General features: G+C 54.4%; 1 protein-coding gene across 9 annotated transcripts in view; it reads left to right on the forward strand.

Annotated features, from left to right (window-relative positions):
• Positions 1 to 23,517, forward strand: part of SLC6A6 (solute carrier family 6 member 6) — an 82,803-nt gene that overhangs the window by 40,654 nt on the left and 18,632 nt on the right. For 8 of the 9 annotated variants that reach the window (XM_088027134.1, XM_088027135.1, XM_028101844.2 and 5 more), the window contains 6 exons: positions 696 to 830; positions 2,213 to 2,447; positions 12,278 to 12,410; positions 19,675 to 19,809; positions 20,995 to 21,098; positions 21,228 to 21,352. In XM_088027134.1, the coding sequence (XP_087883260.1) occupies positions 696 to 830; positions 2,213 to 2,447; positions 12,278 to 12,410; positions 19,675 to 19,809; positions 20,995 to 21,098; positions 21,228 to 21,352 (867 nt within the window). Of the gene's footprint in view, positions 1 to 695; positions 831 to 2,212; positions 2,452 to 12,277; positions 12,411 to 19,674; positions 19,810 to 20,994; positions 21,099 to 21,227; positions 21,353 to 23,517 lie in introns of those variants that run through there. The other variant, XM_088027141.1, reaches the window with a different exon arrangement.

Consider the following 23,517-nt stretch of genomic DNA (forward strand, 5'->3'; position numbering starts at 1 on the left):
TCGTATGGCAGCAGATGGCATGCCGCGGCCTCCCAAGTTAGAAGAACCACCTTTTGGGAAATTCTGCCTTAGAGCCTGGTTTCTTAACCTTTTGTAGGTCTCAGGCGCCTTTGGGACTCTGATGAGTGCCCTAGACGCTCCCCAGAACAAAGCACATAGCCATAGACCCAAGTTGCCCACAGTTTCAAAGGGTTTATGGACCCGCTGAAGCCATTAGTGGATACCAGGTAGGAACCCTCGCCCCGGCTCTTTGCCTTCACTCCTCCTCTGGCTCCCACCCCAAGCTGGAGATGCCCACCTCTTGCTTCTCACCACTGCACCCTTCCTCACTAGTTCTTCTTAGCTGCCTGCCCTGGGCGGGCCTGGGGAAGAACGGGTGAAGGCTTCATGAGGAGGCCATGTTTGAGATGGACGGATGTGGGGAAGGCAGGCAGGTAGTTGGCACAGCGTAAGCAAAGGCTCAGAGGCTTAAAAAAGCACCTGGTGCATCTGGAGGAGGTGAGAAGGCCCACTGGAAAGGTGATGTTAGCTGGACAGGTGGGCAAGGCCTGGAGAACTTTCAACCAGGTCCAAGAGTTTGGCCTCTATCCCAATGTCCCTCACTCATTCTCTTGCAGTTCATTGGCTGGGAGGGCTCGGGACCGGCCCCCGTGACAGCCACAGCCTGACCCTCACCAACTCTGCTCTCTCTGCAGGTGCATTTCTCATACCGTATTTTATTTTCCTGTTTGGCGGCGGCCTGCCTGTGTTTTTCCTAGAGGTAATCATAGGCCAATACACCTCTGAAGGGGGAATCACCTGCTGGGAAAAGATCTGCCCCTTGTTCTCCGGTGAGTATGGGACAAAAGCCACTCGGGGCCTGGTGTTCATCAGTTCAGCACATTTTTATTGAGCACCGGCTATTTGCCAGGTACACTGGAGCCTCATGCAAGTCCACTTGGCACTGTGCCTGACCCGGGGTAGCAGTTGGCACATTATTGCCGTGATGCTGCTGCCCACCATAGCTGCTCGGCATGTCCGGGCTGTTCCCGCTTCTGGGTTGTTGAAGGATTGATGAGCTAGCAGCTGCGTAGCAACGTAGTGCAGAAGATGGGTGCTCAGATCAGGAGTCTGTATGGTTTCAAGTCCCACTTCCTCCTCTTGCTCAAACTCTTGTTACTTTGCAATAGTCACTTAATCTCTTTGGGCCTCAGTTTCCTTATCTATAAAATGGAAATAATGTGCTTACTTCATAGGGTCGCTATGAAGACAAAATGACATAGCTATGTAAAAGTGCTTCGTATACATAGTAAGCTCCAAATTAAGGGTAGCTTTATTATCATTACAACATTTAGTCCTGTGCCTCACACCTAGTATGCACCCATAAAATAATCACTGTTATGGTTTTAATTGGCAGGGATGGGAGGATGTGTGGGTCTGTTCATTCATTCATCTATATAAATCCATCCATCCATCCAGTAAACTTTCTTCCATTAGTCAATGGTTAGACCAGCCATCCATCTTTCTGGCTAGCTGTCCACTCATTCATCCATCCATTCATCTACCTAACCTTCCAACCAACCACCATCCATACACCCGTCAACAAATTGGATATCCATCCATCAATCCAACATCCATCCATTCAGCTGTCTTTCCAACCGACCAACCAACCGACCATTCATCCATCTACTCATCTATGTGCATAGCATCCATTCATTGAGCTATCCCTCCTCTCTACATCCTTCCATTCTTCCACCTTATCAGACCATCCGTTCTTTCATCCATCCATCCATCCATCCATCCATCCATCCATCCAGTCATCCATTCATCCATCCATCCATCCATCCATCCATCCATCCATCCATCCATCCAGTCATCCATTCATCCATCCATCCATCCATCCATCCATCCATCCATCCATCCATCCAGTCATCCATTCATCCATCCATCCATCCATCCAGTCATCCATTCATCCATCCATCCATCCATCCATCCATCCATCCATCCAGTCATCCATCCATCCATCCATCCATCCATCCATCCAGTCATCCATTCATCCATCCATCCATCCATCCATCCATCCATCCAGTCATCCATTCATCCTACAAATATTTGCTGGTCCTTGTTGAGGAGCCCCTCCTGGCCCCAGCCCTAGAGATGCCAGGGTTGACTACGTGGCCGTGGTAGGCCTGGCCCCCCTCCTGATGCTCATCTTTCTTGCCCACACCCACAGGCATCGGCTATGCCTCCATCGTGATTGTGTCCCTCCTGAACATATACTATGTCATCATCCTGGCCTGGGCCACATACTACCTGTTCCAGTCCTTCCAGTCGGAGCTGCCCTGGGCCCACTGCAACCATAGCTGGAACACACCCCAGTGTATGGAAGACACTATGCGCAGGAACAAGAGCCTGTGGATCACCCTCAGCGCCAACAACTTCACCTCGCCGGTCACCGAGTTCTGGGAGTAAGGCCAGCCTCGCTGAAGGAAGGAGGGAGGACCTGGGTGGGGGCAGAGAGGACAGCCCACGCCCTCCTCTTCCCCCCAGGGGCGTGGTTGTCACTATCTCGGGGGGGGCCCGTGTGTGGGGAGAAGGGTGCGGATTTAGAGATAAATCCATGCCTTTGGTCTCAGACAGGCCTGGAACCGAATCCCAGTTCTGCCATTTTACTGGCTGTTTCAACTTCGGCAAGTCACTGCCCCTTTCTGAGCCTCAGTTTCTTTAACTGTCAAATGAGGGGAATGAATCGTTCCTACACCCGTGTGCAGGTATATGTACTTCTGTTGTCTGAAAATGATACAGTTTTCTTAATGTATTTTAGAAAAAAATAATAGTTAGCACATCAAACCTGTTATTGCACAGAGAAAAATGCACATACGAAGCTGACATAGTTACTCAAGCGAAAAGGTGAGTCGATAGAGTAAAAAATATCAGTTAGCTTTTGCTGTGTAACAATCGCCCCCAAACTTGGTGGCTTTCAGCAACGACCATTTATTTGGCTCATGGTTCTCCTGATTGGCAGTTTGGACTGAGCTTGGCTGAGCAGTTCTGCCAGTCTTTGCAGGGCTGCCCCGTGGGTAGGTCAGCTGTAGGACATCAGGATAGCTCTTCTGGGGATTTACTGGCTATTGGCTGGGGTGCCAGGGGCAACCGGTCCATATGGGCCCATCACGCAGCAGGCCAGCCTGGGCTTGTTCACGGGCGGCTCAGCATTCCACAGACCACGAATGGGGGAGCCCCTGTGCAGGAGTTCTTTTCAAAACTCTCTCGGCATCATTTTCACTCATGTCCCATCCGCCAAAGAAAGCCACAGACTAACCCAATCCAGGAGGTGGGGAGAGAGGCTCTGTCTCTTTAGGAGAGGAGGGGAGAACCATGATGTCATCAGCAGCTACGGGAGTACAGACACAAGACAGACATCAGAAAGGCGGAATGTGGACACCTGAAGTTTGGGTAACTCTTAGCTGACATACGGGGGAGTCCTTTGAACACAGTGCTTGGAGGCCAATCACGAAAGCACTCATGGGTCACTTTTCCTGCTCTTCATGAGCTATGGAAACTTGGGGTTCAGCACTTGCATACAGCCCCGATGATCCTGGAGATGAGGTTGATAGTGGGGGGCAGGAGACAGTATTAAGGATGGGGGTGGTTCCTCGTCATCATGAAATGCTACTCCTTTTTGGGTCAGCTTTGCAGCTTCCAAGGGTCTTCCCACCTCTGAGAACCCAGCCCAGGAACGGGCCCACAGGAGAGGGGGTGGCCTGCTGGCTGGTCCCAGCCATGCTTGAGGGCCAGGGCCAGGAAATCATGGGCAAGCAAGGGTCGGGTGGCCCTCAGTCCAGGGTCCCTGTCCTTGTCATGACACGCGAGCCTGTGGTCGACGCTCACAAGTCCCTAGGCCTACTTGGACAGGGGCTCTTTCTTGGTGTGTACATATTTTCCACTTGCAGACAAAGAGCACATTACAAGCACATTCATCAGCCCCTCCATGCCACACCCTCTGGAGAGCTGAGTTTACAGACAAAGAAATGCGGGCACTTCATTCTTCTCACTTGAATGGGGCCCTAAACCACAGCCCTGTCTGTCCTAGGCTGTTCCTGGCACAGCCTGACCACCCACAGCCCACCCCACCCAGGACACTGGCACTCAACCAGCCACTTGGGTGCCTGCTGGAGCCTTACTGCCTCGGGCCTGCGTTGGCTGACCGGGCTTTCATGAACCCTCGGGCTGTCACTTCTAGCTTGGCCAGGTGCTGTTGCCCCTCTGGGCCCCGATGGCCTCACCTGTGCTTGGGGAGATCCTAGCACTGCCCTCTCAGCGTTGTGGGGTTGCCCTAACTGAAGGAGACAGTGCATGGCCAGCCCTGGGAAGCTGCCTGAGAAATGCGGGCCATTATTATCTATTTAGTGCCCTCATAGTGGATCAAACTGCCCTCCAGGGGTGTTTGGAACTCAAGTGATCTGACCTCCAGAGGGACAAAGAGTGGCCCCTTCTCAAATGCCCATACCCTCCCCCTCCGCCCCTGCCATTGCAGACGGGGCTGTCCTTCTGGCTCATCTCTGCTCTCATAGGCCTGAGGGCTCTCAGGAAGGGGCTCCCGTGAACCATGAGGTCCTCAGGGGGTCCAGTTGTTCCCCTGCCTTCTCACCCGCCTGTCCCCTACACTCGGCCCTCCTGGGGGTTCTCGGGCTCCTGCCTTCCAGAATCCCCATTCTGAGCGCCCAAGCTGCCCTCCCTGGCCTGGAAGCCGTGAAGACAGGGTTTATCTTTGGAAATGTCCTGGGCCTGCAGGCAGCTTCCCAGAGCCCGCAGGATCCGGATGGACTTTCTCAGCCCACAGAGCACTGGCCGCCTGCCTGGTGCTCACCTCCCACTCCAGCCTTCGGGTCCTAGCTGAACTTTGTGAGCCCACCTGAACATCCACAAAGAACTTGCCCTCTTTCTGGAACCCTGGGGAGGACTGGGGTCCACAGAGCAAGAGCCTGGAATGCAGGCTTAGTTGAGGAGACCAGGCCTGCCACCACGCATGAGCAGAGGCTGAGGCCAGTGAATGGGGTCGGGGGCTTCAATGCAGCGCAGCCCTGGGCCAGGCCCTACGGGTGAGAAGGGCCCAGTCCCCGGCCTTCCAGAGCCTTCCCTTCTCCTGCACATGAAAGAGGGGAAAGGAAAGAGAACTAATGTGAAATAACTAGCTCCCATGAGTGTTGTGCCAGGGACATGTCCCTCTCTTTGGCATTTCATCTTTGCAGAGGCCCTTCAGGTAGGGAAGTACATGGGAATCCTCCCAAACTCCTGCCCGCCTCAAATCTCACATGCAGTTCCCAGATGCTCTGGGCTCTCCCTTTCAAGTATACCCAGAGTCTGACTACTCTCCCCACTTGCACTCCCCCCCGCAACCCTCCATGGGACCCCCAGCATCACTCCCCCAGAGCCCAGCACTGGACTCTCCTCTCCCTGCCTTACCCTTGCAGCTCTGCAGTCAGCCGTGAATCCAAACATGGCATTTCTCAGCTCAGAACCCTCTCGTGGCTTTTCCCATACTATGATCTGGCTCAGCCAGAGAGGATTAAGTGAGAGTGTTTCAACAGTGAGTGCTCACTGGATGCTGATTCTTCTTACTAACTCCATGTCTGCATCCACTTGGCTGTGTAGCCTGGAGCAGCAAGTTAACTACCCCTCTCAGGCCTAGTTTCCTCATCTGCAAATGGAAGGGCCATATGAGCTGGGCTCTGAGGCACAAATAGGAGCTCACTAGGCTGAAAAAGAGAAAAAAAAGACATTCTGGGGAGAAGGAACAGCCCATGCCGAGGCATGGCATTCTGAACCCACACAAGTGTTTGGGAACCGTTAAGTCATGAGTTTGGCCAGATTATAGGACACATGGGACCAGGAGAAGGTTTGAGGCCTTGAATGTTAGCCTGGTAAGTTTGAGATTTGTTCTCTAGGAGGGGGAACCATGGAAGGGGAGTGACATGATTGAATCTACTCAAGGAACACACTGGTGGGAGAGAGACTAGGACATATATTAAGCACCAACTGTATACAGGGCCTCAGAGGGTTTAGCCATCAGTGGGGTCTGGGTTTTGGGATGAAACAGTTTATGTGATTTCCCCCCAAAATAGCCACTGGCCCTACAGCGACTGGTTCTGGGGTTTCCATTAGGAGAGGCTCACCGGGACATTACTGAGGTGTCAGTGACTGGTACCAGGTTAGGCTGCAGAGCAGTGAGGATACTCTCAAAATGCTGGTCTCCACGCCACTGGAGCCAAAGCCCAGCCCCAGCCGATGTTTGTCTCCACTCCTCTCACCCTCTCACCTGCAGCAGACGTGTGGGTCCTTGAGGTGGACCAATACCCGACGGGTGTCTGGGAGCTCCCTGGGAATCAAGATAACACAGCACTGTGAAAGCTGAGACTTCCTTATGGCCCTGGACAGGGAAGGAATTTGCTGATCATCCCTGCCAGCCGCCCTCCCCCTCTCTCGTTTTACTAGAGGAGCATGGGTGCTGCTCCGGTCCCTTAGAGCAGGGAGCCTGCCTCTGGCCGCCACACATCCCAGCTGCATGACCTCAGGGCAGTCACCTCACCTCTCTAAACCTTGAGGGTAGCATGGTTCCAACACCTCACAGTCTGGCTCGAGTTAAAGAGCTAGGACAAGTGATGTGCTAAGGACAGGGCCCCAAGTCATGGCTCATCGGGTATGACACTGAGGACCAGAGAGGTTAAGTGACTTGCCCAAGGTTACACAAGCAGCTAGCTAGAACAGAGCTCCCAGCCCTCACCTCCGACACTGGCATCTGTGCCCCACCAGCTGCAAGTCCACGGCCACAGGTAACATTGTGCCATGTGTGTGTGACCCACTCTCAGGTCGCGGGGGGTCTTCTCTTGGCGTGGACCCACCCCATCTGCAACGCTAAAGCACCACTGTCAGCAGGAGCTGGCGAGATGTCCTCTAACAGAGCCCCTTGAAAGCCACCGGGGCCGCTGAGACAGTCATTTCACGCTGCTTTATGATTTGACTCGGAGTTGCTCTGTGACGGAAAACAGAGCTTCTGCCCCCAGTTAACCTCACCCTGCTGGTCCCTGCTCTGGGGTCCTCGCTCTGTCCCGAGGGTCCTGCTTCACCCCAGCCCTGGAAGACAGGCGGGGCCAGATCTGGCCGGAGCCATGCCTTCCTCCCTGGTTCCTCCCGAGCCCCCCGGGAGCTCAGCACGTATCATTAGACTTTATTAGAATCAAAGAAATGAGTCATATTTGCAAACAAGCCGTGCTCAGCCAATCTTCCCCTGCAGCTGTCGGAAGGAGGAGGCGGTGGAGAAAGCCTTGTGTGGCCCCATGCTCAGGGCGGACGGGCTCTTTTATAATTGTTGCCTCCGCCAGTCTCCAGGGAAGAGCCATGGCCAATAAATGGCTGGCCGGCAGTCAAAAGGAAACGATTTGGCCCACTCGGAGGACGTATTTACATCTCTGAGTGCCGGCTGGACGGCAGCGGGGCGGCCGACTCACAACAGACGTCCAGGCGATTCTTTTTTGGATCCCACCCTGGAATGAATCATTACTATTCTTGGACAAGAATGCAGCTCACCTCTGGGTCTCCTCCCTCTGTATGAGCGATGCGGGGAGGCCTGGGATTCTGGGGGCCCTCGCGAAGGGCAGCATAGGACCAGGCACATGGGTGGCTTGTCCCCAGGGCAGTATCAGAAAAAGGGATCCAGGCCCGGGGTTGATTTTTATTGGGGTCATGTCAGGCGAATTCCTGAACCTCTCTGAGCCTCAGTTTCCCCATCCACCAAATGGGTATGATTAATTTACTCAGTTAATGCGTACTGAACACCTACTCTGTGCCAGGCACTGTTCTGGATCCAGCAGTGATCAGACACAGACCCTGCCTCCATGGAGATGGCATTCTAGTAAGACAGACGGACATTAAATGGATAGCACAAATACAATTGTAATATAAAAGCGATGACAAATGATGAAAAATAAAGCCAGGGCAGGGGAAGGAGAGTGACCAGGGATCCTTTTTATACGATGGCCAAGAGAGGCTGCCCCAGTGAAGTAGCATTTGAACAGAGACCTGAAATGACACAGGGAGGCAGTTGGCATGTCATATAACAAGTGACTGACGAAACAACCTGTTCAAAGGTCCTGAGGCAAGAATGTGCTCAATCTATTCAGAGATCATACCAGAAGACACTGGCTGAAGGGGCCATATGGGATGAGGTTCAAGATGGGACAAGCATACATAAACTTGTCCTGGACATGTCTCATTTATATACCTGTGGTCCCAGTGTCCTTATTAATAGGTCTGAATGATAAGCGTATTTGGTCACCTTATTCAGGGAGGCCAAAAGGGATGGGGCAGGTTAAGGGGGGTCTTTTAGCCAGGTATGTGGGAGCCATGGGAGGATGTGGAACAGAGGAGTGGTGTGACCCGACTTGGGTCTGGACAGATTATCTCTTGATGAGAACAGACCTGGGGGGGAGGGTGACCGTGGAGGCAGGAAGACCAGTGGGGAGGCCGCTGAAAAAGCTCTGGGAAGCAATGGGGGTCCAGACAGGAGTGGTGGCAGTGCTGGGGACATGTGGCTGGATTTGGGGTACCATGCAGTCTCCTGGGGTGGTTAGGAGACTGCTGAGGGGCAGTGCATCATGGCTGTCCCTCTGGGGCACAGCACTCTACAGTTTACTGAGCCCTCTCACGCACCACCGCGGGAAGGCCCAACGGATCCCTGTCTGCTGTTCTAGGGCTGAGGCTGTGGGAATCCCACGTGGGAGGGACTTGTGGAGGGTCCTTCACGCGGGGTCCCTTCAGAAAGGGATTCGGATAGCTGCACGCGCTCTCTGGCCTCCACGGCTACCCAAAGCTATCTTTGGAAAGGATGTTGGTCACTTTGGCCCTGAGCCCACGTTGGGCTCTGTTTTGACAACCCCTGACTGATGAGACACATTCATTCCATTCCTAGAACGTCTGCACGGCCCATTACAAACATTTTCAAGACTTCTAAATAATTTTTATAAAGGTGCTATTAAAAACATTGAATCATTTGTCTAAAAACATCAAACATTCAAAGAGAAAAACATTCAAGTAGAAAAAAATGATACCCAAGGCCAAGTGCGCTCCCCTCCCCCACGTCCCCACCACCAGGTCCCCCTCCCCACAGGCAGCGGCTGACTGCAACCAGCAGCGGCGTCTTGTGTGTCCTGCCAAAAATAGTCTGTTCGCATTCAAGCACAAATGTACATCCACCCCCTTCCCTTTTTAACACAATAGGGAGCATGCCATAAGCGCGGTTCACCTTGCTTTGTTCACTTATTTTATCTCCAGGATATCGTTTCTTATCTGCGCACAGGGAGCTTTCCCGCCGTCTCAAGGGCCGGGCAACATTCCACTGTGTGTCTTCTCTGTGCTGCTGAGCCCCTATTGATGGCCGTTTGGGTGGTTTCCAGTCTTTTGCTCCTACAGACGGTCCTGTGATGACTGGCTGGGGCTGGACCCCGTCGTCGGCCACGCGTGCGAGAGTTGTCATGGGAGAGAGGCTCGGGAATGGCGTATTGCTGGGTCAGAGAGAACGCGCCTTATAGTGTCACCCGGAGGTGTTGTGAGCTCCTACAAGGAGATGGCCACCGGCGGTGGAGACTCGGTTTCCCAGTTGTGGCTTCCGGAGCTGGTCAGCTGCCCAGAGCCAGCCCGCCTGCCGTCTGTGGCGGGCGCCACTGGTTTACGGAGCGCAAAAGTAGGAGAAGGCAGGAACCGACTGCGCTTGGTGTGGGCTAGCTCTGCGGTTTCAGGCTCCTCAGCCGACCTGGCCTGAGAAGAAAAGGAAAGGCTGGGCGCCTCCTCAGCATTAGCTGAGCACCTGCTGTGTGCCCGCCTGTGAGATCCTTGTTCTTGGGCCGGCTGGAGGCTGGTAGGAGAGACAGCCTTTTCACCCGAAGGTGACATTTGGCGGGAGCGGGTGGCCGGGGAGCCAGCCGGGGACTCCAGTCAGGTGTCCGCCGAGCAGCAGGAAAGGCTTCCCTGGCAGCACGAGGACCGTGTGGCTGCCGCGGGCGCCAAGGTGTGGAGGTGGAGAAGCACTCTCTCTCCCTGCCGCGGCCCATTCACAGGGAAGCCTTGGCCGCTGCCCAGCGTGCCCCGGGCCTTCATTGAAGGCGCCGGGCTCTGGAGGCTGCACGGGGAAGGCCTTTTTGTTCTAAGCAGCCACCGCCGCCAGACCCATGTGCTTGGCAGGGCCCCAGCCGGGGCGCGGTTGGCGGACGGCCTGCCTCATGGGGATGCCCCCTGGCTTGAGGCTTCAGGGGACCCTGGCCCATAGCAGGGGGACAGGGCAGAGTCTTTTCAAAGTTTAGGCTCTATTCTCCCTGCTTATCAGAGGAGCAGTGCGGGGGAGTCCACAGAGCAGTGGCTTTGAGAGTCTGGCAGGCTTGGGTGTAGGGTGCTACTTCTGCCCGCCGCTGGCTGTGTGTCTGTGGGCAGTTCAGTCTTCCAGGCCTCAGTTTTCCCTGTGTGTAAAATGGGGCAAATGACCTCTAGTCCTTGGATCAGATGAGATAAATTGGAAAGGCCTTGTGGATGTTCTGATCACACATCGTCAGAGGTGCCCGAGGGGAGGCCCTTGATGTCGGGGTTCTCACCAAAAAAAAGGACAGGAATGCTGCCCCTTTTAAGGTGAACGGAAATACTTTATGACTTGGTTCAGAGTGCCGTGTGAACTCGCTCGTCACCTCAGTTGAGTCCTTGGTTCATTCACTCAACAGGTATCTACTGAGGCCCTACTATGTGCCCTGTGTTGTTCTAGGTGCTGGGAGCACGGCGGTGGCCCAAAGAAAGGCCTCACTTGGATGCCACTTGAGATGGGGATCTTGGATTTATTCAAGGTCCACAAGTTGAAGCTTCTGTGGAAGAAAAAAAAAAAAAAGGAAAAGCAGTGAAGTGTCCTGGCCCAGCGGGGTTTCCAAGACCCAGAGCCCTGACCACTGACTGGCTGGGAGCTAGAGAATGGTCTGGAATGCATTCCCAGGCAGCAGCCTGGGGGCAGGAGCTGTTATCTCTGTTTTACAGAAGAGGAAACTGGGGCACGAAGTCACACCCCCTCTCTGTCTCTTGGGCTGGAGTATGGCCTTGAAACCAGGACCCAACTTTGGTCAGAAGGAATCCCGGCTTTTCCCAGGGGAGCACAAACTGCCTGTCTCCCGTGGTCAGCAGCCTGGGGAGTCGGGACGGGGAACCCTGATGGAGTGGGGGGCAGGGCTGACGTCCCTGTGCTTGATGCGCCCGCCCTTGGTCACTGCTTCAGTATCAGAGCTCTGGGACCATGGGGACAGTTTCTTGGCATTGAATTTCGTGGCTTCTGGCTGCCAGCACCCTGTGCTGCCCCACCCCGACTTCAGATGGCATCGGCCCCTCAGGGATGTGTCTGCGAGCAGGTGCCCATACGCGTCTTCTGTAGGTCAGCGAGGTTCTTGGACTCCAAAGACCCAGCCTCTGCGGCGTGATGCTGGGCAGGGCTGGTGATTGCCCTGTGCCGATTAGCCTTCAGATCGTCTACCTGCCTCCTCCTGAGAACTTCATGATCCTGCAGGGAGTTGGGGGCAGGAGGCCAGCACTGCTTAGGTGCCTAGAGCTGCTCTGGGCATCTCGAGGCTAGGACGGAAACAATAAGGTTTACCCAGTGCTGGCTGAACCCCAGATCTTATCGTTAGTACTTTGTGTGGGTTTTCTCTTAACAATGATCCCTGTAAAGAGGTGGGTAGGTGCTCTGTGGCCACATATAGAACAAACACTTTGCCCTCTTGAGGCTTACATTTTCATGGAGATCCAGATAAGAAACAGGGGTGAATAACATAAAAGAGGGCTGGGACAGAGAGTGTAAATCAAAGCCATTGATTTTACACAGTAGAGCCTACTTTGAACCCAGTGTTTGGCCCACAGTGGGCACTGAAGAAGGGTCTACTGAGAATCGATCACATGGGAATTAGTACCCATTTTACAGATGAGGAAACTGAGGCTTGGAGATGTACTTAACTTGCCCGAGGCCAGGCGGGGTTGAACCCAGGTTCACCTGAGATAGGAGTCCGAATCTATCCCCTTGTTGACTTCTCCACAACCCTGTGACGTGGGTGGGCACTGCTTCAGAGACCCATGGGGATTCCAGGGCTTGGAGAGGGGAGGGGGCTTGTGGAAACACGGTACCTGAGCCAGGGTTTCAAACCCAGGCTGTTGGGAACCCTGGCCTCAGCTCTCTCTGCCCCAGGACCCGGCCCGACTGACTTGTGGCTCTGTTTGCTTGAAGGCGCAATGTGCTGAGCTTGTCTTCTGGAATCGACGACCCTGGCTCCTTGAAGTGGGACCTTGCTCTCTGCCTTCTCCTTGTCTGGCTGGTCTGCTTCTTCTGCATCTGGAAGGGCGTCAAGTCCACGGGGAAAGTGAGTTGTGCGTCCGTCCCTCCCCTGACTCAGGGGGGTCTACCCTCAGCAGAGACTCTCTCACCATCCCCCCAGGCCCTCCTGCTTGAAACCGGCCCAGACCGAAGAGCCAGTGTAGGCTGCTAAAGCAGTCCTCTGAAAGAAAATAAGGCCTGCTCTGTTGCATTTGCCCGCTTCATGGTGTAAATACTCCCACCATGTCTGATTTCAAGTTACTGATGGTTTAACAACTAGCTAACAAAATTCCTGAAAGTCAGGTGGTGGGCTCTCTGGAGCTTGCACAAGTTCCCATACACCACTGGTTCCCATATCAAGGTGTTGGTGGTAGTGCAGATGTTAGCAGATAACAAACTTTGGCATTGATAAGTTAGCAGGTAGCAAGGTGACCTGGCGACTTACTGTTAATTACCAGCGATTCACCCACAACACGGACCCTTGCTTTGCAAAGTGTGCCCTGACTGGCAGTATCAGCATCCCCCACAGACTTGTTAGAAATGCCCCGCACCTACAGAATCAGAACCCACGGTTGAACAGTATCCCCAGATAATCCAAATGCACCTGGAGGTTTGAGAAGCACAGACTTGGAGTTTGGCTGCTAAGTCTGATTAACTGAATTCTCTTACAACTAACACTTGGGCTGGAAACTAAGATGTTAGTTATTAAGGAGAGCTTTCGGTGATGATTAAGTCATTTGCTCATAACCAAGATGTTAGTTGTTAACCAAAATGTTAGCCATCGCTGAAATATTCGCAGCTGATTTAATATGTTACACGATCACTAGAATGTTAGCTATTAACCAAGGTGGTAGCTGATCATTAAAATGTTAGCTTATCATTGAGGTTTTAGGTACAACTGGTATATTTCCCATAATGAAAATGACAGCCTATAACTAAAACACTTCCTGTTAACTTAGAGCTAAACAATTACCCAAGAACCAAGACCCTGGCCGGTAATGGTGGCCACTGTGATGTAGTCAGTGCGGAAGGGTCTGTGGTGATCAGAGGTGTGAGCCTGCACCCAAGGCTCTAGGCCAGAGAGAAGGAGTTGGCTGATCTGCCTTTATATGGCCCCCACCTAGCATTTCCCTCCTGTCACTTGCATCTTGGCAGGGGGAACATCTCTTTAAGGTCTAAAGCCCCCGAAGGTCCAAAGAGTAAGTTAAGGTGGCATTTGAGGTACGGTGATGGGCAGGGGGTGACATCGCTCAGAGAAGGGGCCTTTGCTGCACTGGAATTTACATTAAGGACCATGCTCTCCCTGGATGAAGAGCCCCTTAAGTGAAATCGTGGATCTGAACAGATCCCAGCATTTACTTCAGGGCAAGATCAGAGGCATAATGGGGATGAGTCTGGAGCGGGGCCCTCTGCCTGTTCCTAAAACCCATTCTGGAAAGGAAGCAGGCCAGGCTGACATTGTCCCACTGGGACAGGCAGGAAGGGGGCCCCTCGAGCAATCCCCACAGTGCCTTGGGGTGCTCGTTCACCGGTGTTGGCCCACCTCCTCCTCTGTCTTGTGTGCAAACTGTTTCCTTACCGCCTTTCTTCAAATGAGGAGGGAGCTGAGCTGGGAGAGGTGAAGTGATTTGTTCAGGGGCACTCCCTCCCCTCGAAGCCCTGGTTTCCTCTTCTACAGAATGGGTGAAGGTGAAGGCTCCAACAAATTGTGTTCTGCACCCAGCATCATTGCTTGGCGCAGACAGTGCCGTAAACACCAATGCTCTCTTCACTGTGCCTCCCGTTTCCCCATGTGGAGGTGAGTTTATCTGGAAGTTTCTGTGGAGCACTCGTCCCGAACAATGCAAGAGACGTGATCATTTCCTGATGCACTCATACATTTTGAGCCTCTACTATCCATCAGGCACTGTTGTAGGACTAGAACCAGGGGACACGCGGGAGTCCACAAAAAAGACAGAAATCTCTGTGGTGCAGGAGCTGACAGATTTGTTGGTTGTGACAAGGTGAATGCATAAAATACATAGGAGTCAGGTGTGGACTGAAGAATAACGTGAAGGAGAACAGGAAGTGTTGGGGTACACTTTTAAATGAGGTGGACAGGCAGGCTCACCAAAAAGGGTGACTTTGGGACACAGATCCGAAGGAAGTGAAGGGTAAGCCATGTGGATATCTGAAGGAGAAAATATTCCAGGGACAACAGCCAATGCAAAGGCCCTGAGGTATATCCCCCAAACCTATGGGGGAGCCCCCAGTCTGATGGAGGAAGCTGATGTTTCCCAGAAACAGCGGGCAACCTTTGAGATACAATGGAAGGGGCAGGAGTTTAGAACCAAATTGAAAAGTAGAGGGTACCGGGCTGCAACTGTGGCCGGTTGAAGACGTGACTTGACAGAGGTCCCCCTACCCTACCCCGCCCCTGGAGACAATCTCCTCCTCACGCTCCAGGCCCCTGAGGGGCGGGCATGGCTCCCAGAACAATAGCAGAGCCTGGGCCAGCCCCAAGAAGCCAAGACAAACACAGTAAGGCTCTGTGGACTTCCTTGAGCTCCATGGCCTGCCTGCCCGCCCGCCGCCCGCCGCCAGCCATGGCTTCCAGCCCTGGCCACAGACCAGGTTCACGGCCGCCGTGGGGGCTGGGCCCATGGGCAGCAGGATGGACCTCATCCTGGCCCTGGCCGTGCTTCAGTGGCTGACCCTGGTCCAGCAGGGGGTGGATGGAGGGAGGGCCTGGGCGGCTCAGGACCCAAGTTCAAGTCACTTTGCCTCTCTGAGCCTCAGTTCCCTTTTTTGTAATTGTCATCATTCCAAGGGTCTGAACCTTGGCCCAGAATCTGCTGGGGCTTCATTCATATAACAGACAGTGATAATGGCGGCAAAGGCTGTGTCATGCACACACCAGGCCCCGGTCTCAGGGCTGTCCATTACAGCTTCATTCCATCATCCTCATGTTCTGAGGTGTCGGTGGCCAAGTGGGATTTGAACCCAGGCAGCCCAGCTCCCCACCTTGGTGCCCTGCATTCTTCCACCTCCTAAGCATCACCTGCTGCCTGCCCTCCCCCTCGGCTAGCCTGACCGTGGGGACGGGAGGCAGGCACGTCCTTGCTCACAGCGCATGAGCCCGGAAGGTGCCAAGTCCAGACCGTCGCGCAGGAAGTATGGCACTGGGGACGCGAAGGGGAGTACGGTCACGGACTTGAGCACAGACGTGTCCTGAGGCTGCACGCCCAGCTCTTCCGTCTCACACTTGAAAACAAAGCGGGGGCGGGGGCTGTCAGAGTCGGACCTGGTTTGGGATCTCAGTTTTACTCCCACAAGCTGCACAACTTTGGGGACATCCCCTTCCCTCTCCGAGCCTTGGTTTCCCCTTATGTGAAAGGAGTTAGTGATGCCCTCCTCACACACACAGGGGTGCCGTGAAGACCCTCGGGGCCTGCCAAGGTGCTGGGCACAGACCCGTGGCCCCACCTCTAGGAGCCTCCATCTTTGGGATGAGTGACCCCTGCTGCCCAGGCCTTTACCCCCAAACGAGGTTCAGGGCGGCGGTGGGAGACTAGCCCATCTCCCTCCTGCCTTGTGGGCCACTCTCTCCCTGCCATCCCTAGGGGAATGAGGAAGAGTTGTCCTTGCAAGTTTCCAGGGCAGTTGGGCCACAGGGCTTTTGGGTCAAGGGCTCAGAGGAACCACAGAGGCTTGCCAGCAAGAGTGGAAAAATACCATGTCCCGTGGCAAGGCCTGCTGGGCCACCACTAGAGGCCCACTGGCGGTGGCTGGCACCAGCTTCTCCCGTGAGGATCCCGGGGAAGTCACGGAAAAGTTGAGAGAATGGCTCTCAGGGGCTTGTCCTCAGAGCAGCAAATTCTGCAAAACAAGGGTGGCTTCCAAAGAGGCAGATGAAGTGGCGTGACTAGGTGGGGCTGTGTGAGCAGGTGGGGCTGTCCCCTTCTGGATCGGGGGACGAACCGCAGTAAAGTACACACACACACACACACACACACACACACACACTCACACACACTCACACACACACACACACACACACACACACAAGACCCGGGACTCTGAAGCCAGCTGGTAGGGGTCCTATCCCACCTCTGCCACCTACTAGTGCTGTGACCCCAGGCACTTGACATCACCTCTTGGGGCCTGTTTTCTCCTCTAGAAAATGCAGGTAATTCACTTCCCTACCTCTTCAGGTTGTCGTGAGGATGAAATGAGTTAACGCACATAACGCTCTTAGCATAGTGCCTGGCACACAGTAAGTGCTCCTTAAGTGCTTGTTAAACAGATTTAATACATGAAAACAAGGGAAGCCACCCCCATCCCGGGGTGGTTTCCTGTGTCCCTGACACAAAGCCCTCTGGCCAGAGCCTGGTTGCCCAGCCCAGCGGGGCCCAGCTGGCTTTGGGGACAGCCACCAGCCCCTGGGTGTGGTCCACAGCAGGGCCCAGAGGTGGGAACCAGTGGAGGGCCTGTTTGCAGGAAGGGAGGAGCAGCCTGGGGGGCAGGGGTGGGGGCATGCTGGTTTTCTTTCTTTCACCCCTTCTGTGGCCTCCTGAGCTGCCCCTTTCCTCCAAGCCTGCCTTCTTGTCCTTGGGAAATTGGGAGGGTTCTCTGCCTCAGGAGAAGAAGATGGGGTGGCTGGGGAAACTGACGCCCAGATGGAGAAAAGGCATCGGGGGCTGGAGGGGAGCCACAGAGGCAGGCGTAGGGCCCGCCCTGTAGCCTAATGGGATCAGCAGGAGAGTCCTCACTGCTCAGGTTTCTTGAGGATGGCGAGTGAGGTAAGCACCCTTATTTTCCTCCTCATACAGATGGGAGCTGAGGCCAAGCCCCCCAGCTGGGAGGTGGCAGAGGTGGGATCCAAACCCCAGCCCGGATGACCCCGAGTGGGCCCTCCCTGCCATTCTATCCCTCCCCCCGGAGGGGCAGAGCTGGACGGAACCCCAGAGCTCACCTGGTCTGAGCTTCTCACTTTGCGGGTGGGGAAATGAAGCTCAGACAGGGACAGTAGCTTGCTCAAGGTCTCACAGCAAGCCAGACAGTGAGCTTGAATTCCGACCTGCACTCTTGGGGAGTCCAGCCTTCCTCTGGTTGTTGGAAGGGTTGAATAAAGTGCCAGACGGGGAAGGGCTTTTTACTGCTCTGCCACCGTCTGGAGGCAGGCTCTGGGGCACTTAAGTGCTGTGTGACCTGTGGACAAGCTGGGGACTCTCTGGGCTTTGGTGTCCTCACTTTCAAGATGAGGCTACTAATGAAACCTGCCTCAAAGGGTTAGGGTGGGACCAACTAAGTACAGAAGTTACTGCACTTGGAATAGTGCCAGGCATACAGTAAGCACTCAGTAAATGCTGGTTGGTGGTACTGGCCGAGGGCAGCTGAGCCAGGCAGGCCCTGAGAGCTTTCTTCTTGCCCTTTTCCAAAGGCCCTTTCTAGTTGTTTCTACTCACAGGGATGTTGGCTGTCCAAGAATTGTGCTCCAGCAAGGGTTCCTGTGCCAGATAGTTGGGGTTCAGGGCTCCGTCACCCTCCATCAGTGTCTGGTACCTACATGGGCCCCAGAAGTGCCCTGCAGTAACCTGGCCCTGCCCCCAGCCCCCAGCACCACGGACACGTTCATGCTGCTCTCTGGGTGTCGGTTTCCTCACCTGTAAAATGGGTACATTGGCTGTGTAGTCATTCCTTTCCGGTCCCCTGGCCCCCAAGGCCCTGAGGGAGTCAGGGGCTCTGTGGCCAGTCTTAGCGTTTCAGGTGGTCAACAGGAAATTTCTGTATGTGCGGCGTTGGTGAAGTGAAAATGCCTAATGCCTTTGCTCAGAGCAAGGTGGTTAACCTCCACGGGCCCTGACTACAGCTCCTGCTCCCTGGGAATGACGCAGGCAAGTCTCCGAGCCCTGCTGAGCTCCCGTTCCTCTGTCAGCACAGTGGCCAGCATGCCAGTTTGCAGGCTGCGGTGAGCATCAAGTGGCCTCGTGCCTGGGGCGTCCTTGCTCGGCCAGCGCCCTGCTGGAAACACCAGCATCTCGCCGTCCGTTCAGAGCCACGCACCTCTGAGCTCCTCCCAGGCATGAACCCTGCCTGGAAATGCCTCACAGTGAATGAAAAGATAGGGAAAAATCCATCCGAGAGAACTGAGGGCACAGGATGTTTGGAGACCAGCGCTTTCGGGAGAGAAGGAGAGGAAGTAGGGCAGGCCCTTGGCGATGGAACGGCCCAGCCTGGGTCATCTCTGGGTCCCCACCTCCAATTGACCTTGGGCTGCCCGGGATGTGCTGTGTGATCCAGGGAGGGCTGTGGGGCCTCCCACAGCCCCAAGTAAGTGGGAGGGGGGGACCTTCCCGGTCTCCTGGCCAAGGGGCTTTAGAAGCTTCATTTCCTCCCAGGAGTTCCGTGTGCACTTCCTACGAAATCAGTGTCGACAACAGGCCCCATTTCTTGAGCACCTACGTGCCAGGCACTGTTTTGATGGTGTTCCAAATATCATCTCATCGAATCCTCACTTCCCCTCTTGATGGAGGTCTTCTATTACTGTTGTCTCCATTTACACATAAGGGAATAGGCCCAGAGAGGTGAAGCATCACATCCAAGGTCACACAGCAAGCGAGGGGACAGAGCTGGGGTTTGAACCCTCACCTAACTGATTCGGAACCCTAAGAGTCATACTAACAGTTGTAATGTTAGCTAATACGTAGTGTCACATGCCGACCATGGGGCTAAGCTTTTTTCATATACACTTGATAGCTGACATCTTATTTTGCATTTTCCTTCTTCACTCATTAGAAATATTCCTGTTCCAGGGACCTGGGTATCTCAGTCGTTGAGCGTCTGCCTTCGGCTCAGGTCATGATCCCAGGGTCCTGGGATCGAGCCCCATGTAGGGCTCTCTGCTCTGCAGGAAGCCTGCTTCTCCCTCTCCCTCTCCCCCTGCTTGTGTTTCCTCTCTCGCTGTCTCTCTCTCTGTCAAATAAATGGGTAAAATCTTAAAAAAAAAAAAAAAAGAAAGAAATGTCTGTTCCATGAGGGCAGGGATTTTTGCCTGGTCCACCACTCTATTTCTAGGGCCTAGATATTCAGTAAATACCTACAGGATTGTTTTCATTGAATCTCAGCAAATCTGTGAGGTAGGTACTGGTATTATACCCAGGTTACAGGGAAGGCAACTGAGGCCCAGAGAGGTTAAGCAACATGCGCAAGATCACACAGCAAGGGAAACAGCACGCTCGGCTCCAGCCCCCTGGCCTCGGGGAGAATGCTTGAATTTGACAGCAACGGTTGATGCCGGGGTTCCCCTGAATCACTCTCTGCCCTCACAGGTCGTCTACTTCACGGCCACTTTCCCGTTCGCTATGCTCCTGGTGCTGCTGGTCCGTGGACTGACGCTGCCGGGTGCAGGTGCAGGCATCAAGTTCTATCTGTACCCCGACATCAGCCGCCTCGAGGACCCGCAGGTACCGCAGGGCAGCCTGTCCTCCCTCCCACCCAGGGCCAGGCAGGGCAGGGTGCGGGAAAGCTAGGCCGACAGTCCTGGGGGCACAGATCGAGTCGGGCCATCAGCTCCCAGTACTTTTCGGCTGGGCTGTGGCAGGTTGTCTACCATGTTCACGGGCCTTTCCAGCTGTGTGTGTATCTTTCCATGTGGAGGACTGCTGAGGCCAGCCACAGTCTCCTTCAGGCACTGTGCCAGGGAAGTGGGGAGAAATCTTTTTAGGAGCTCGTCTCCTCCTTGGCCCTGGTCTCTGCCCACAGCAGCCAGGAGGGCGGCGGCGTGGGGGTCGGGGAGCTGGCCCAGGAGCGCTGCTGGCTTCCTTGGCTGACGTTGGAATTCAGAATGGGTGCTGAGCTCTTGGAAGGTCGAGGGGCAGATACTGAACACCCAGCTCCGGGCACTCGGCCACGTGACCGCAGGGGGTTGGAGAAAGCCCTGGGATGTTTTATTGACCCATTTGAGGACCTTTTGTCTCCAGGATCCTCAGACTTCAGGTGGCCTTCAAGGTCCTGTGCTGCTTCGGTTCTCTTCCTCACTGCCCTCTCACCCTGGGCAGGATGGGGGGCTGGGGGGCGGGGCTTGGCCAACATCAGAGGACAGCTGGGAAGGCAGCTTTGTGGCCCTCAGGAGCTGCTGGATGAGGGTTCTGGAGAGCAGCTTTGCCTGCACAATCCGTTAGGGAATTCCTCCCCACTGCAGACGATAGCAATTACAGTCATGGTAGCAGCCTTGACTTAACAGTCTTAACCATGTGTCCGCACTGAGCTAAATCTTTACTCTTAGAACCTGAGCAGTAGCGCAGCAGAGCCCATTTTACAGATGTGAACACTGAGGCTCTGGGCGGGAGTCCTCTTGCTCACAATCATTTCATGGTTGGAATTCAGATCATCTGCTCCAAAAACCTTTCCTCGTAATCCTGATGCTGAGTGACTGGGGGTTTCTTCGACTTCTGGGCTTCCTTGCAACTCAATATTGCCTTGAAAGACACCTTGGATTCCAGCACGAATGCTCTGATTTCAGTCAAAAATCTGCACATTTTGAGGTGCAGTCCTTCAGGTGGCCGGGAACCCGCACCGTCTCCTCCAGGAAGCTGGCTCTAACTGGCCCCTTCTCTCTTTCCTTGCCACCCCCACCCAAACCCCCATAGGTGTGGATTGATGCTGGGACCCAAATATTCTTCTCCTACGCCATCTGCCTGGGGGCCATGACCTCTCTGGGGAGCTACAACAAGTACAAGTACAACTCGTACAGGCAAGTGTCACGCCAGCGGGCCTGGTGGACCTTAGAAATGATGATGTTTAAAGAAAAAAGAGAAGAAGTAGGGAGCGTGGCTTCCTTGTGTTGTGAATTAACTTGCTCCCTGACATATGTGTAACTTAGGGACTGTATGCTGCTGGGATGCCTGAACAGTGGTACCAGTTTTGTGTCTGGCTTCGCAATTTTTTCCATCCTGGGCTTCATGGCACAAGAGCAAGGGGTGGACATTGCTGATGTGGCTGAGTCAGGTATGGTGGTATTGGTGGCAGTGGTGGTGGGCACTGCCACCTAGTGTGTAAGCCGAGTACTGCAGGCATGAAGCCAGACCCCAGGGGGCTTTGTGGGGGGACGAGCCTGGTTTCCGAAACGGACCCCCCCCACCAAGATGTCCCCAAAGTATCAAAGAGTACAAAAGCTAAATTTTAAGTACTTTCATTGCGATTTGGCCCGAGGGGCTGCAGAAACGTGGGGGCTGGTTAAGTTGGGGACTATTTAGCTACTTTTGTGTGGTCTTCCCTCCCTCTCCTTCCCCCACCCCCCGCAAACTCCTGGTTTCAGCAACAGAAACCACTCTCCTAACTCAGGCCCACGCCAGCCACCAGTCGGCATTCCATCACCACCTTCTCAGCTTTGGTTTCTGTATTTTGCACTTTGCTCCCAGCGCGCTCCCTCTAGCAAACCCATTCATTCATTCATTCCACCGATGTTCTTGATTAATGGAGTCTGCCCTGTGTCAGTCACCACCGTAGGCGGCGGGTGGGGGAGAGACAGTGGGCATGCCAGCCACCCTCTGGGTCGGTGACAGATCCAATTTGGGGGTAGGTTGGGGGGGACAGTGTCACCCCCTCAGGGTGTGGGCCCTGTTGGTGGGGTGCTCCTTCTGGAAGTAGAGGAAAGAGTCTTGGAATTATGAACTCTGTAAAGCCTGGGATCCTAGGCTGGGGTCCTGGAGCTCCAGCAAGGTGGCTCTGGAACCTGAGTATGATGAGGCCTTCAGTTGCTAGAATCCTAGAGCCTCAGCACCACAGTATTCTAGGACTTGCCCCTGGATGTTCTAAGTCCTAGAACCGCAGCTATATAACCACAGTGGTTTGGATATGGGAACAAGAACCATAGGCTCCCAGGATCCCCAAATTCCACCTTTGCCCCTTCTCCAACTCACTCCTATCCTGCCCATTCCCTTGGCGGGTGGTCGTCAGCTGTGTGGAAGGTTTGGTTATTTTGTACACGTCCTCTGCTGCACCTGACCTCCTGATTTCTCACGACCTCTCTGGGACCACCTGGAGGCAGGCGAGGGTCCTGGGCAGAGGCTTCTCTCAGGCCCAGAGGGGAGCCTAATGTCCTAACTCCAGGGACCACCATGGACCAGAATCAGACAGAGCTGGAGCCCTTGCCTTGGGCATTACCCTTGCCCTCGTGGGAAACTGGGCCGTGTCCTGGTTCCTCAGCCACAGAACCCTAGCGTTGGGGGTCAGGGATACCTCAGCCTTGTGCATGTAGACATCTGTTCTGCAGATGACACCAGTGGCTTGAGAGCAAGGGCCTTGCTTGGGCTGGTAAGGGTCCGAGCTGGGGTCTCCTGGACAGGCCCCTCTGACATGAGGACCTCCCCCGCCTCCTGCCTCCCCCCCCCCCCCGCCGCCACCCTGGATGCACGTGACAGCTCCGGTCTTCCCTGTGTGAGAATGCACCTGAGCTCCTCTGACCTTCTCTGACCTCCGAGCCTGTGGGCCCTGCTTTCATCCTCACTTAGCGAAGATATTCTCTGCCACCCTCACACCCTCCAGTGTTGCAGGACAAGGGTGGCAAGTCCACAGCTCAGCCCCACGCATCTCTCAACTGCCCCCAGTCCCAGACCTGACCGTCAAACGTAGCTCTCCTACCCCAAGAGGCTGGCCAGAGACTGAGGACACAAAGTAATTCCAGAAAGATCCACACCCACTTGGGAGTGTGACAGTTCCAGTGACGAGGGGGGAGACAATTTGCAGTTCCTTTGCAGTGCCTTTTTTTAGTTGAGGGCTTACAAACCAGTTGTGATTGCCAGGAGCGTGGAGTGAATTTGGTGGTGGGATATATAAAATAGATCTTTCTCCGTGGACAACTAGGTATTTTTATATCTGTCTATATCATCACCCTAAGTTGTTTTCTTCCTCCTGTCCACTTCAAACACCTTGTCGTTTATTCCCCACGGTGATGTCTGAACAGCTGACACATCAAGGGTGATTATTTCTCTAATAAGCTTTTAACAAGCACCATATTGAGCGAAGTGCATTTGAACCAGATCATTATCTAGCCGAACGGAGTGCACACGGCGCAGGCAGGGGCGCGTTCTCTGCTCGCGGAGAGGCCTGCGTTGGTGCTCGGAGCGGCTGCGTTCCTTCACATGGACTTCTCTCTCTATAGTTCACCGTGC

Source organism: Eumetopias jubatus, unplaced genomic scaffold, assembly GCF_037043125.1.
Source record: "Eumetopias jubatus isolate StellerSeaLion01/CBP00866 unplaced genomic scaffold, mEumJub1_p1.0 scaffold_1, whole genome shotgun sequence".
NCBI classification, from domain to species: Eukaryota; Metazoa; Chordata; class Mammalia; order Carnivora; family Otariidae; genus Eumetopias; species Eumetopias jubatus.